The sequence below is a fragment of the Alosa sapidissima genome, chromosome 14 (genome assembly GCF_018492685.1).
Source record: "Alosa sapidissima isolate fAloSap1 chromosome 14, fAloSap1.pri, whole genome shotgun sequence".
In the NCBI taxonomy this organism is placed as follows: Eukaryota; Metazoa; Chordata; class Actinopteri; order Clupeiformes; family Clupeidae; genus Alosa; species Alosa sapidissima.
In genome coordinates this window covers 18,385,142-18,398,184 of record NC_055970.1, presented here as the reverse complement: position 1 = coordinate 18,398,184, position 13,043 = coordinate 18,385,142, and the positions used below count along the sequence as shown (strand labels likewise).

The 13,043-nt window shown below is 42.5% G+C and overlaps 1 protein-coding gene across 1 annotated transcript in view; it reads left to right on the top strand.

Annotated features, from left to right (window-relative positions):
• arnt2 (aryl-hydrocarbon receptor nuclear translocator 2) overlaps positions 1–5,433 on the top strand; it is a 39,735-nt gene extending 34,302 nt beyond the window's left edge. Inside the window, 3 exon segments of the mRNA XM_042061321.1 lie at positions 33–198; positions 3,584–3,729; positions 4,105–5,433. Coding sequence (XP_041917255.1) covers positions 33–198; positions 3,584–3,729; positions 4,105–4,203 — 411 coding nt within the window. The 3' untranslated portion in view covers positions 4,204–5,433.
• The last annotated feature ends 7,610 nt before the right edge of the window (positions 5,434–13,043 follow it).

Genomic DNA, 13,043 nt, shown 5'->3' with positions numbered 1-13,043 from the left:
CCCTCCCTCCCTCCCCCTCTCCCTACTTCCAGCAACTCCCTGCACAGTCCAGCAAGGCCCAGTCGTCTCCGTTTGGGATCGGCTCCAGCCACAGCTACCAGGCTGACCCGTCCTCCTACAGCCCGCTGTCCAGCCCGGCCACTTCCTCCCCCAGTGGCAACGCCTACTCCAACCTAGCCAATCGCAGCACAGCCTTTGGTAAGCGGCTTTGTATTCGCCTCCAGCAGCCACACGTAGTCAAACACAGCACCTGTCCGCTAACCACACTCGGTTGATACATGGCTGTTTGCGCACACATTAGATAAGGTTAAATCCCTGTCAAACTCCCTGCCATCACCAGGTCATATCCGTCATCATGGGTGCCTTTCTGCATTGTATGCTTATGGAAAAGAAAAACCGACATTAAACCCTGTTCACACATCAAACAAAGGCACGGCCATATTTGCATTCGTTTACTCACCCCCCCTCTTCCTGTCAGCCCTGCTCAGACTCCTCTCTGACCAGGTCCCTCACATCCAAACACAGGCCTGCCTGCGGAGACACGCGCAGCTTTCGCTGAAGCTTCATTAAGTGTACGCGCTCACACAGAGAGCATAAAGGGCGGTGTGATTATGACACAGGGGACGGGCGCCGCTGGGGGCCGAGGGCCACGAGGAGTGCGAACAGCAGGAAGCCCAGAGCGCCACGTCTCTGAGCGCCAGCTGGCGCCCATAGGTTTTTAATCAGCGTGCCGTGCCGTGGTACCGCCACACTTCAAAAGGGGGCCGAAATCTGGTTTCCATACATTTCCAGCAATGCCAAAGCACGGCATTAATCACCCAAATCATAAGTCCCTCTGACAGGTTTTTTTTTTTTTTTTTTTTTTTTTTTTTTTTTAAATAGACAGGACAATTCCACAATGGCTGGAAATTCCTTGGCTCTAATCCACAATCCTGCTGGATTGGTTGTAGAGCCGTTTTTCCTGGTGGATGTATAGCGTGCAGTGAAACACTTAAGTGGGGATTATGTCAATGCTCTGTTCACGAGAAACATAAAGGGGCATCATGCGAAAGCCAAGTCACCCCCGACCATTCCCCTACTCCTGGGGCAAGAGGCATCTGCGTTGGGCTACGACTCCATTTTTTCTCTTTGAGCAACTTTGCCTGTGGCGGAACGAGCGAGTCCGCCCCGTCCCCAGTCTGATTAGTGGGGTCGGTTTGATAAGTCATTTAGGCTGGAAAAAGGTGTCATTAAAATTCCGCACGCACGCCTAGCGACTGCGCCAGAGATCCAAGCTTTAAGTGGCTCCCCAGAAACCCTGAAGGGTTGTACCAGCTGCTCACAAATGAAGCCATTCTCCAGCCTCATGTCCAGATGATTCACTTTTAATGCGTTGTCATTAGCCAGGTGGAACGTTCCAGTCTCCTCTCTCTATCATGGTTTCATAACACGAGGCAAGACTTCAAACATTAGCACCCAGCTATCAATGGCTCTTTTTTTTTGTCCCACACTGCTAATAGTTGGCAAGGAAAAACAAGTCCTTCTGTCTCTTTTTATGATGTAAATGTAATGGATTCTTGAATGAAGGATCACCACCCCCAACAGTGATGCTTTTTCGCCCATTTAAAATGTGTTTTGTTTTTTTGTTTTTTGTTTTTCAGCAGTGAGCGTTCATCAGTGGATGAGTCAGTCAGGGTTGCCTGGAGCTAAATCAACAGTTTGTTCTGTGATGAGACGCTGTGCTTTTGGTCACCTCTGTGGAAAAAAGCCTTCTTTGGAAAGCTATTTGCCACAGAAATGGTTGACTACTTGCCACTTAATTCTTTAATTCTCAGTGACGAATGCACATAGACATTGTTAAACTATTGATATTGAGTGCAACAAAGTACTTCAGTTTAGGATGTCAGTACTTTTGTAGTCTGGTAGCTTAGTGGTCCATGAGAAGTGAAAATGCATCAGTGATGAATGAGAGTAGGAATAAATGGTTTAAATAAACATAGTTTTTATTTAAACCATTAAGTCACAGAAACACTTCTGGAGAGCTATATACAAACACAAACTCTAAACTGGTGAGTCATGCAATGCCAAAAAGAGCCCTTACGTCATCACATCATAATTCTAGAGTGTTTGCAACAATGTGGGCCTCTAGGAGAGGTGCTGTTGGGGATGCAGGTGGTGTGGCTTGTACACCCTGCAGTGCTCAGACAGATGTCAGTGAGTGGCTACACAGACCCCATCATCATAATTGGCATGGAGGACATGCGTTGATTGACAGCGACTGTAATATCAGGCCAAAGGTACCAAGAGTTGACGTAGGTTCATGATCAGGTGATGGGCAGCAAGATGGTTCAGTATTATTATTATTCAATCCCTTCTAGTTCTGCTTCTCATTCTTAATGTCTGTCATCACACTTTTAGCCCGTTTCAGATACACACATACACTTATTATGACCGCCGCGCAGCGAAGCGGCGGTCATATAGGTTTAGTCAGATTTTTTTCTTTTTTTTTTTCTTTTTCGCATGTCCAAATTTCCGTCAAGGATTCCCGGGACACTGTAAGACCGGGGTACATGAAACTTGGTGGGCATGTAACCCCACATGGATAGCATGGAACCTCCTGTTTTTGTTTTGATCTGTAGCCCCCCCCCCCCCCGCTGGACTGGACCCCCGAAAGGAGGGTAGGGCAGACACATTTTTCTGTGAATATCTTGAGAACCGTAGGGTTTAGGAGGACCATTTTTTTTGTATGTTGATCTCAAAGGGCCATGTCGACCCATTCCATAACCACTCATTTCATGTATAGCGCCACCTAGTTAAACACAAAAAAGTAAAAATGAGGTGTTGTAATCGCAGGTATCTGTGACCTAACATAGTCAAAACTGCACGAAATTGGAAGTGTAGGATCATTATGACACCCTCTGAATGCACGCCAAGGGGGCCACACAATAAATTAATTTATGTTACTATACACCAACTGGCCTGTAGGTGGCCGGAGACCGACATGCTGGGCATCTCTTGACTGGTCATTCTGTGGAGATGACTGGGGGAAGGCGGTTGCCAAAAGTGAAGTTCTGCACCAGTATCTCATCAGCCAGGACCACACCTGTGGGCATCTCACTGAGAGACTCCCTCCACACACACACACACACACACACGTCTTCCCATCAGCTTGCCATGCATACGCAGCCCGTAAAATTTCTTATAAAGAGCAGAGTCTGTGATGGGTGCAGTAGCCGCTGGCGACAGAATGTCAAAAGCGTTCGCTTTCACATTCCGTCGGCTCCCAGGAAATGTTCTGAAGTTTGAGCGCCTCTGGAACGCACCTCAGCAGGGGGTCGCAAACGTGAAGGCGCTCCCTAAGCAGCAGCCAGGTCTCTGCAGAGATTTCCATCAAAGCCTCCTTTATAGTTTCTCCTCCCTCTCGGCCTGGCACCCTATTAACATTTGGATGCAGTATGTACTTCCATTTTCTCGATGTCACAGTCTGCCATTTCGACTGAGACCTTGGGGGTTAAATGGGTTGTAACGGGTCTGCACTGAGCTTCATGGTCCTTCCTCTCACCTGTGTGTGTGTGTGTGTGTGTGTGGCCATTTTCATCTGCAGATGTGTCAGCAGAGGGCAGTCAGAGCGGAGGGCAGTTCCAGGGCAGGCCGTCGGAGGTGTGGTCCCAGTGGCAGAGCCAGCACCACGGCCAGCAAGGGGGAGAGCAGCACCCCCACCCCCAGCCCAGCCAGACAGAGGTGTTCCAGGTAAGCACCCCCCCGGCCCCTTTTGCCCTTTTATGCTTTTTTTTTTTTTTACTACTACTCTTTGCTCTTGTTTATGTAAAACGCATTGAATTACCCCAATGCATTAAACATTAAATGCGCTATATAAATAAGCTTGCCTTGCCTCCCTGATGCTGCAAACAAAGTGGAAAATTTCTCTTACATTTATTCAATTAACAGACACTTTTCATCCAAAGTGACTTATTATGTCAGTTATTATATCCTCTTAGCATCTGCAGTCATCTGTTTGCAGTATATAGCTGTGTTTGACTTTACTGTGTCATAACTTGGAAGATGAGACTGGGTAAACATGCACACATATCTGCTACTCTCTCTAACCCTGGTCTCCGATTGCAGGATATGTTGCCAATGGCCGGAGATCCCACACAGGGTACAGCCAATTACAACATTGAAGATTTTGCAGACTTGGGCATGTTCCCTCCATTTTCCGAGTAAGGACGGTGGTCCAGGTGAACAGAACTCTGCGCTTTTTTTTTTTTTTTTTTTTTTTTTTTTTGTGGCTCTCATCTCAACTCACCAGTAAACTTAACAGCACTCCGCAGCGGGGATGTGTGGATGCACCCCCCTGCTCTTCACATCGTCTTCATCCTCCTCCAGGCACTGAGGCAGGATCTCTCAACTCACACCCCCCCCCCCCCCCCCACACACACAAGGACACTCAGGCACCTCACTCCCTCTCTATCTCGCCCTCTCTCTCTCTCTCTCTCCTGGGGGGCAAAGATGGCTATTTCACAGAGATAGTCGAGAGATGCCCCTTTTTTTAAATATATGTTCACATATATTTGATGCCTATTTTTCAGAGTCTTTATATGGAAAAGAAGGGAATTTTCCGTTGGTATTTTTTCCTTGCACTTCACTTTAACGTTGCCAAACCTCACCAGGCTCAGTGACACAGGACATGCTGATGTAAGCCTCTTCAGCACCAGCACACGTGACTCTTCTCGTGGGGAAAAAAAAAATATCGTACTATATATGTAGTGATGTCCATAACCTAGGTAAACTAATAACAGTGTAGAAGAATCTTGTGTAAAATTGAAAAAAATTTTAAAAAATTAAAAGACGATACATAAAAGTAAATGATGCAAACATACAAAATGAACATTTTCAAAGAAGTTGCTAAACGTTACAGCTTGAAGTGCACTTCATTTAAGCTTTTATCACCAGCCTCCTGTCTTTTCAGAAAGGAAAACCGCCATACAGTGAAAGCATTGCGCAATATGTGTTGCATTCTTGTGGCTGCCGCAGTTATTTGTTACTTTTACCTTTTCAAGTAATAACATAGACTTTATGGTCTAGAACTTTTACATGACTGATTGTATTATGTCACAGAAAGAGTAATGAGATGACCTTGAAGTGAAGAATTCTTTTGCTAAATCAAAATGTTTTTGTAAATAATGTGATTTTGATTTTTTTTTTTTTGTTGTTGTCAAATTGTGTTTTCTTTCACATACACAGCAAATATACATATTTGTGTAGGTTTAATTTCATTGTGTGTAATGTGAGTGGTACATATTTAACTATTGGTATTTAGTTAGCTTGTTAATTGTACATTGCGTTTAGACTTGTATAAATTGTGTAAATGTGCCCCATTATTTTTGTGTAACTTTAAACAAAACAACTGTGCTTGTGACAATAAATTTTCATTGGTTATGTGGCTTTGAAAAAGATCTGCCCCAGGCTTTGTCTTTCATAGTGAGACTTTCCACACTTTTTTTGAAACTGGCAATCATACTGTTGAATTCAGAAATCTTTCACTACGTGATGGCTGTCATGACGACTTATTTTTTCGAAACACCTCTCTGTAGTCCCTGGGAATTGTGTGTGTGTGTGTGTGTGTGTGCGCCCCTTTGGGACCCCTTGTAGTCTGTTTAAACGTGTAAGGAAGTGTGCTCTTCCTGACTGGAAGTGGGTTTGCCGTACGAAGCGCTGAGCGTTGCACTCTCCCAGCACTCCCCATGCGTAGCCAGTGCGGGCGTTCCTCACTTCAGCCCAGACACCAGCACATCAGCACTGATATGGATCTGTTTTCTTTAAGGAGGATCCCATTTACTTAACCCCTAACTCTCAAACTGTTGCAGTTAAAACAATTCGAGTGATCCCTTCCCACTGCCAGGGCCCCTCTGCTTTGTGTGTGCTTAACAAAGGGGCCCCCAAGCTGCGCCGATGCTCATCTTAAAAAGTTATTTACTTTAAGCAAATAGTCTTGTTTCCCACATCAAAACACTCAGCGGTGTCAAAGGGATAATGTAGATTTGGAAATGTAACTCAACAAGCCTTTTTTTTACACTTTAATAAAAGGAATGTTGTTTTTACACGCAAGTGCCCACACTCTCCCCGCTTCATGGAAGGTAATTTCATGAATTAAACTGTCAGATGTAATACTGAGGTCTGCTCCAGCCTAGTCTCTCATGTTTTCCATTCAAGGGGGATGCCTAGTGTTTCTCATCCAGGGGTATAGTTTGATTTATGAGGAGTTCATTAAGGATGGTGGGGCTGATTATCGCCATGGTTCAAGTGGTTCAACACATGCTACTCTTGGGCCCTCTCACTTCCTTAAATTCCTTCCTACCACTTCCCAGTCTCCCAGTGATAGATTGCACACAGCACTCAGTTGGGAACGCTGTGTTTGTGGACCTTGTCTCCCTCCCTGCTACTCCTGCTGCTCCAGCTGCCTCCAATTCTGTCATCCCGCCCGTTTGCCGGTCACTTGTGATTGTTGGTGGCAACCCTGTGTTTACATGAGGGATGTGTGTGGGAGGGTTTGAAATGGTGCATAAAGGACTAGTCGCCCTTGTAGCTCCAGAGCCTCACGCTATGTAATCAATCTGGCTGGAATTAGAAATGCTATCAATGGCTGGATCTCGTGCGGCTTGTCAAAGGGTTCACTTTGTTTTTCTGATAGACTTTTTATGTAATTGGAAATAAATGCATGCCTGCTTTTATGTAGGACAAAAAAGACTGTGATGAGATTTTTGCTAATCCTAATAATAAGCTGTGAAGAAAGGCGAGACGTATGCATACAGCAGTATCTCATTCTTTCATTCTGGCTTTGTCAGGAACACAAGAGTCTGCTTGTCCAATGCATGTTTACCCCAGACTTCATATTACTGCAGAGGTGAGGATAACTTTCCAGCCTTTCAGACCAGTCTCAAATTTTGCATGTTTTGTCATATCAAATTATTCGGCAAAGAATGCCTGGGAAATGGCCAGCAATAACAGTATGGTGTTAGCCTGCTTCCTCTGTGTATATTTTCAGAAAAAAAATAGGAATGTTCCTTATGAGCACAGCCTGAATTTGTGCACATCCTTTGAGTAGAAACAGAGAAAGGTTCTTGAATGTCATCATGATGATGTTGGTCTGAACTACAAAGTCCTTCAGTTCTCGAGCTGACCTTAGATCCCTTGTCATGATGAATAGATCCTTAGCTTTTTTATGTTAAGATTTCACTTTCCTTTAGTTTAGCATGGAGGAAAACAGACATCATTCGACTATGCTGTTCAACAGTTTCCACCAAAGAACAAAGTAAACAGATACCCTAAGATAAGGCTCTTTGGATTACCACATGTATAAGGTGTTTTATTACTGCGAGACATGGACCTGCTGTTTAAAATGACTCTCTTCTGAAGAGAGGAGAGTGACCTTTAACAATTATGATACAATGCTTATTTGATTTCAGCACTGAAATATACCCGCCCCAGTGGACAACAATGTGCTAACAAATGAGTCTTTCCATCACAACAATATCTGTTTGTCTGAGAATGTTCTATGTCTGTGAGCCTTTGGCTGAAATCAGAATGTCTGAGCAGCTTGAGCAGGTCTGAGAAGACTAGAGAGACACTAAAAAATGTCCCTCAGCCTCCCTCATTAATTAACAGACATATGAGATTCTGGGGAAACCCACAGAATAGTTTTGTGGTGCCATGTCTTGCATGTCTATTGCCTACGGTAAGTCTCTGAATTCATTACCAAGCATGGCTGATTTTCAGGCCCAGCTTATTTTTAATTTCCAAGCAATGTCCACTCATAAGCATATTGAATCTGTTTCCTTGGCAATACTTTAAAGCCTTTCATTATTTACATTTATCCTTCACCACTGGAATTATCGCTGTTTTCAAAGAAATACAGAACGTTGCCGTTTGATTTTTATTTATCTGTCCAAAATTGTGTTCATCATTGCTGTAGTGTTTGTAGAATACTGAAGACATATTTATTTTCTGCCATCATTCAGATCTATTGCCTCAAACAGAATGAGATGTCACCCAGTACTTTTCCAGATGAACACTGTGATTATGGACCCTTTCAAGAGAGTTCCATTATCAGCATCATAGTTGGCCCCACAAGACTTCCTTTTTAACATTCCATATGTTATCTTAATGCAGAGGAAGTAGATTGGGGCCCAAATAGAACGTTCAAGCATTGTTTTTGTTTACCTTGTTGAAAGGGTACCACTGGTGTCTCCACACTCAAGACCATCTAACAGAGTCATTGTTTGTGAGACTGAGTCACAGCTAATGGCACTCTGGATTTCCCAGAAAGGGTGAGTCAGGTAGAGCTAGAAAGTGTGTGCCGGCTTAATAATCAGTAAGGCCAGCGTCCTCCTGTGTTGACCTTACCCTCTGCATAACAGAACATGGTTATTGCCGACTTTGACATTGTCCATTAAAAGCCCTTGGGCATTCCAGCTATTGTGGATGCAATGTCCTGGGCGATTACTCCTCAATTTACGTCAGGCCTTTTTTATTGCGCCATCTGGGTAACACTGCCACTCGCTTGTTGTGTTAATGGGAATAAAAGTACTCACTCAGTCAATGAAAAAAGTTGTGGTCTTGGAATGATCCAGAGATGGCTTTCAGTAGGTTAGGCAAGGATATCCAGCTGTGAAGTGAGGAGGCTGATGGGATGGATGATGCTTGAGAAGCTTCTTGTCAGGGCTGATTCACAGACAGCACCATACCGACAGAGACATCATGCCAAAGGTTATTTGACTCATAACTTGTTAAAATGACAAACAACAACGTAGGCAAAAGTACTTTATGTTATTCAAAGGCATGGACAAACAACAGAGCACAAACTGGTAGAATAAGGAAATCATAGAAATTATTCTGGTGGTTCTGATGTTGACCCAGACAAGGTGATGCAACTGAAATCCGAAGGGAGAAAAGATTTGAGCTACATGCAGAGTTAATCTTACATTACACTAAACACAATATGTAGATTTGTTGCATTCTCTGGCATTCGATGGAAATCCTATGCTAATAAAACAACGCAAGGTTTGCATTTGTGCGTGAGTGTGGGCCAACAAACAGAGTAGTCTTATACAAGATTTTTCACTTAAATAGTCTCTGTTTGATTTAATTATTTTGGCTTTGGAAAAATAATGCTTGTACATGAGCTATATGCATACTCCAATGTGGTGGATTAAGATAAGAATTCAGAAGACATTGTAAAGGGCAAATAAGCATGGGATATGCTTACATGCATGGAGCTTGGCAGCAGAAAGCCCACTGTAGCTGAAATTTAAGACGAGGGTTGTTGTTCCTTGTGACCTGGTGCTTATCCATCTCTCACAGCCCAGCAGTCCCTGAATAAAACAAAAGGGAGAAAAAAACAGACAAAAACTCAGCAGACCTACACACTCACACAAACTCTTTTCAGTTGCGCGTTTTAAATCAGGAAAACAATGTGAGCCATAGAAGCCCCTGAAAAGCAGGTAAGCCGTCTACAGTGGTGTATAGCAGCATCCCCATGCCTATGTGATCACGTCAGATCCTGACGGATCTGCCAGACTAAGTTGCCCTTCCTGTCTCAGGCCTAATTTCATAATGAGGCAAAGCTTATGTAACTGAGCTGGGACAGCGTCTCAGTGCTGCTAAAATATGCTATTTGAAGCGTTTCTAGAACTAGTATCATTTCTGAACCCCCCCCCCCTCAATCCTCCTTTGTGCATTTCTTTTGTGTCCTTCATAGAGCATGGATGTCCCGGAAATTACCCTGCATTTATCCATTTGAAATCGAGCTGATTATAGACTTGCTGGAGTTACTGATATTCATTTATGCCATCTGCACACATTACAGCATTACCTTTACATATTATAGTCCGGGTAATGACATAGAAAAAGCCATATATGCTTGCTCTCTCATATCCACTTGCACAATTTCAGTAAATGACAATTTAAGGGTTTCTCTAGGTGCACATATGGAGAGATATCTTTCTATGTCCCGTGAGAGCAGGTTCTATTAATCCTAGGAATATTGGGGACCATTATCTTTTTATTACTTCTTTATTATAAGGACTATAATGTTATTTGTTTACCTATTGACTCATTGTGCAAATTACAGATTTAGATACAATGGTATCGTCCAAATTCCTATATATAGGAGAGGGAGAGAGAGAGAGAGGGAGAGAATTTCCAGATACAATGTCCTGGAGCTTTTATTTTACTCTAATTGATGGTGTGGAATCTGTCAAAATGTGAGTTATATGAAGAGGGAAAAAAGATATGTATACCTTATCTCCTCCAAAATGTAAAACAGATTGACTCTTACCTATCAGAGTACCATACCCGTAATCAAACTGTCTTTCAGGCAATTTCACATCACATTTTTTTTACATACCATGTGCAATGAACACATTGCCCTATCTTGTATTTCACCTTGTCCTCCTGGCTATGACAAATCATACTCACTCCAGTAGCTTGTTACTGATTAGGGGAGAAACTGGTGCACTTCTCATTCCTGTCTATCCCCGCTTCCCTGCTTTTTACCTCTCAGATATGTCAAAATGCGTAGCATCCTGAGCTGAGATCCATCCAACATTTGAATTAAATTACAAAAGGGTCCCTGGGCAGACTGTCTGTTTTTTTTACCACAGGAAATTAACTGACCGAAGCATGAGCCACCTCTTTCCTCTTTGGAAGAAAAAGGTGATTTAATAACCAGCGTATTACATCAGACCTCTGTCATGCCAGCATGTCAATAGGGAATCGTTTTCAGATCTGCAAAATTCTGTTGTCTTTTTAAAGCCATTGCTCAGCTGCACTCAAATGAATATCAACATTGCACAGAGTCCAACCGTCATAGCTTTGGAGAAAATTAAGACACCACTTTTTCTTCTATCAGCATAGACATACTGTAGTTATGGCAGCCAGTATTCAAACATAAGTACACCTTTGTAGTCAACTGAATGAGGCAGTGATACAGTGATCACCTTGAAACCAATCTTACAAGAAGGGATAGAAGAATCATTGCATTGACATCACTATCCTCTTGCATTAGGACCTGCTGGATGGCAAAATAGCCCCTACATAATTGAAGTAGAAACATAACTATTGATCATGGTAAGAAAAAAAACATACCCTTTGGATAGGACCGTAGCAGACTAAAATAAGGTAATCTTATATCTAATGAGTCAAATTTTCTGCTTTGCCCAAGTTAACACTTGCCTGGTCATCTAATGGTTATGGAGACATGAAGAGGCCTACAACAGTCTCTTGCATCCACTGAGCATTTGATGGAGGGTCTGTGAGGATCTGAGTGCTTCAGCAAAATGAAACAGTCATAATACTCAGGTCTACATATTTGTCAGATTTAAGCATCTTCACTCCCTCTTGTCTGAGAAAAAAGATACTGCAAATGCTGCATTTCTGCTGCTAAAGGGGGCCTACAGTATATGCAATTGTTTGTAGACAATGACAACTGGTGAAATTAAAAACATGTTGCCTAGTGTTTTCAAACCTTGAATAAAGTAAATCAATTTGTGTCAATAGTTAATCATTATTAATAATATTAATTAATTTGAAGAGTTGCTGGATGTGTTAATAATACATATTCATATTTATGATGTTTTAACTTACAAAGATTTGAGAGAAATCAATATTTGGTGGAACCGATTTTCAATTAACTTCTTGCATCTTGGCATGCTCTCCACCAGTTTTTGGGTGATTCCTGACATAAAACTTGTTCATGGCTCATATGTCCATTCAGGCCTGCAACATAAAGAATTTCTATACAGTTAACTTAGCTTCCTTTTCTATAATTGCCTATAACTGTTAATACCTGCAAATATATACAAAACCATTGGGACACCTGCCATTATACCCACAGGAAATTTAATCACATCAAATTCTAAATTCATATTAATATGGAATTGTACCACAGCTTCCACTCTTTTGGGAAGGGTTTCCACAACATTTTAGAGTGCAAGTATATTTGCCCATTCAGAAGAGGAGTATTTCTGCATAGAGACTCATTCTTTATGGGTCAGTGAAGTCCTTCCATACCAATCTCGCCCAACAAACTTTTAATGGATCTTGCTTTGTGTGCATGCTGGAACCAGTAAGGGCTTCCCTGTTCCCAAAATGTTGTAGTCTAAGCAATAAGCATAGAACTGTCCAAAATGTCGGTACTGAAGCATTAGAAATTCCCTTCACTAACCCAGCCCAACCCCTGAAAAAAAACATACTTTCATCATTATCCCTCAACCAGCGTGCTCCACAGTGCACAAAGCAAGGTCCAGGGCAAGATGTGTTTAAGTGATTTTGGAATGGAAGAACTTGACTGGCTCACAGATCAGGGTTTTACATCATTAAACACCTTTGGGATGGACAAGAGCAGACATTGTGAGCCAGTTCTTCTCATCCAACAGTGCCTGGCCTCAAAAATGCATTTTCTGGATTGATGGGCAAAAATTCCCACAGACCCTCAACAATCTTGTGGAAAGACTTCCCATGAGTGAAGGCTGTTATGGGTTGCAGAATGGGATGTTGCTGTCTAAGTGGGGTATACACTTATCATGCATGCACTTCCTTTATTCCCTCCTCTCCTTATTCTGCCAATTTCTCTTTCGACTACACCTTGATTAGTATATCTAAAACGTATGTAGGCTACTCTCATCTTGATGTTAGCCTGGACGCTGGCCAGCCCGAAATTAACCTACACAAATTTAAGTTGGGAGAGATTTGAGAGGCTACTTCGGGTTAATTGGGTCTAGTATTAATTGCTACCTAAGGTCTCCTCATAAAGGGCTCTAGAAATACATTTCCACCAATATAATTCCCATCATACTCCGTAGCCTACCTCTGCATTGTAGCTTGAATGTTATTCCTTATTTTTTTAAAGTGGATTTAGATAAACGCGTCTGCTAAATGAACAAATGTAAATCCAATGTTATGTCTATATTTCCTCAGTTTCCATTTAACATGACGCATAACATCAGATAACCCCTGACGTCAGTATCCATTGGCTCGTGAACTGGGATAGGATATGAGATGTTCCC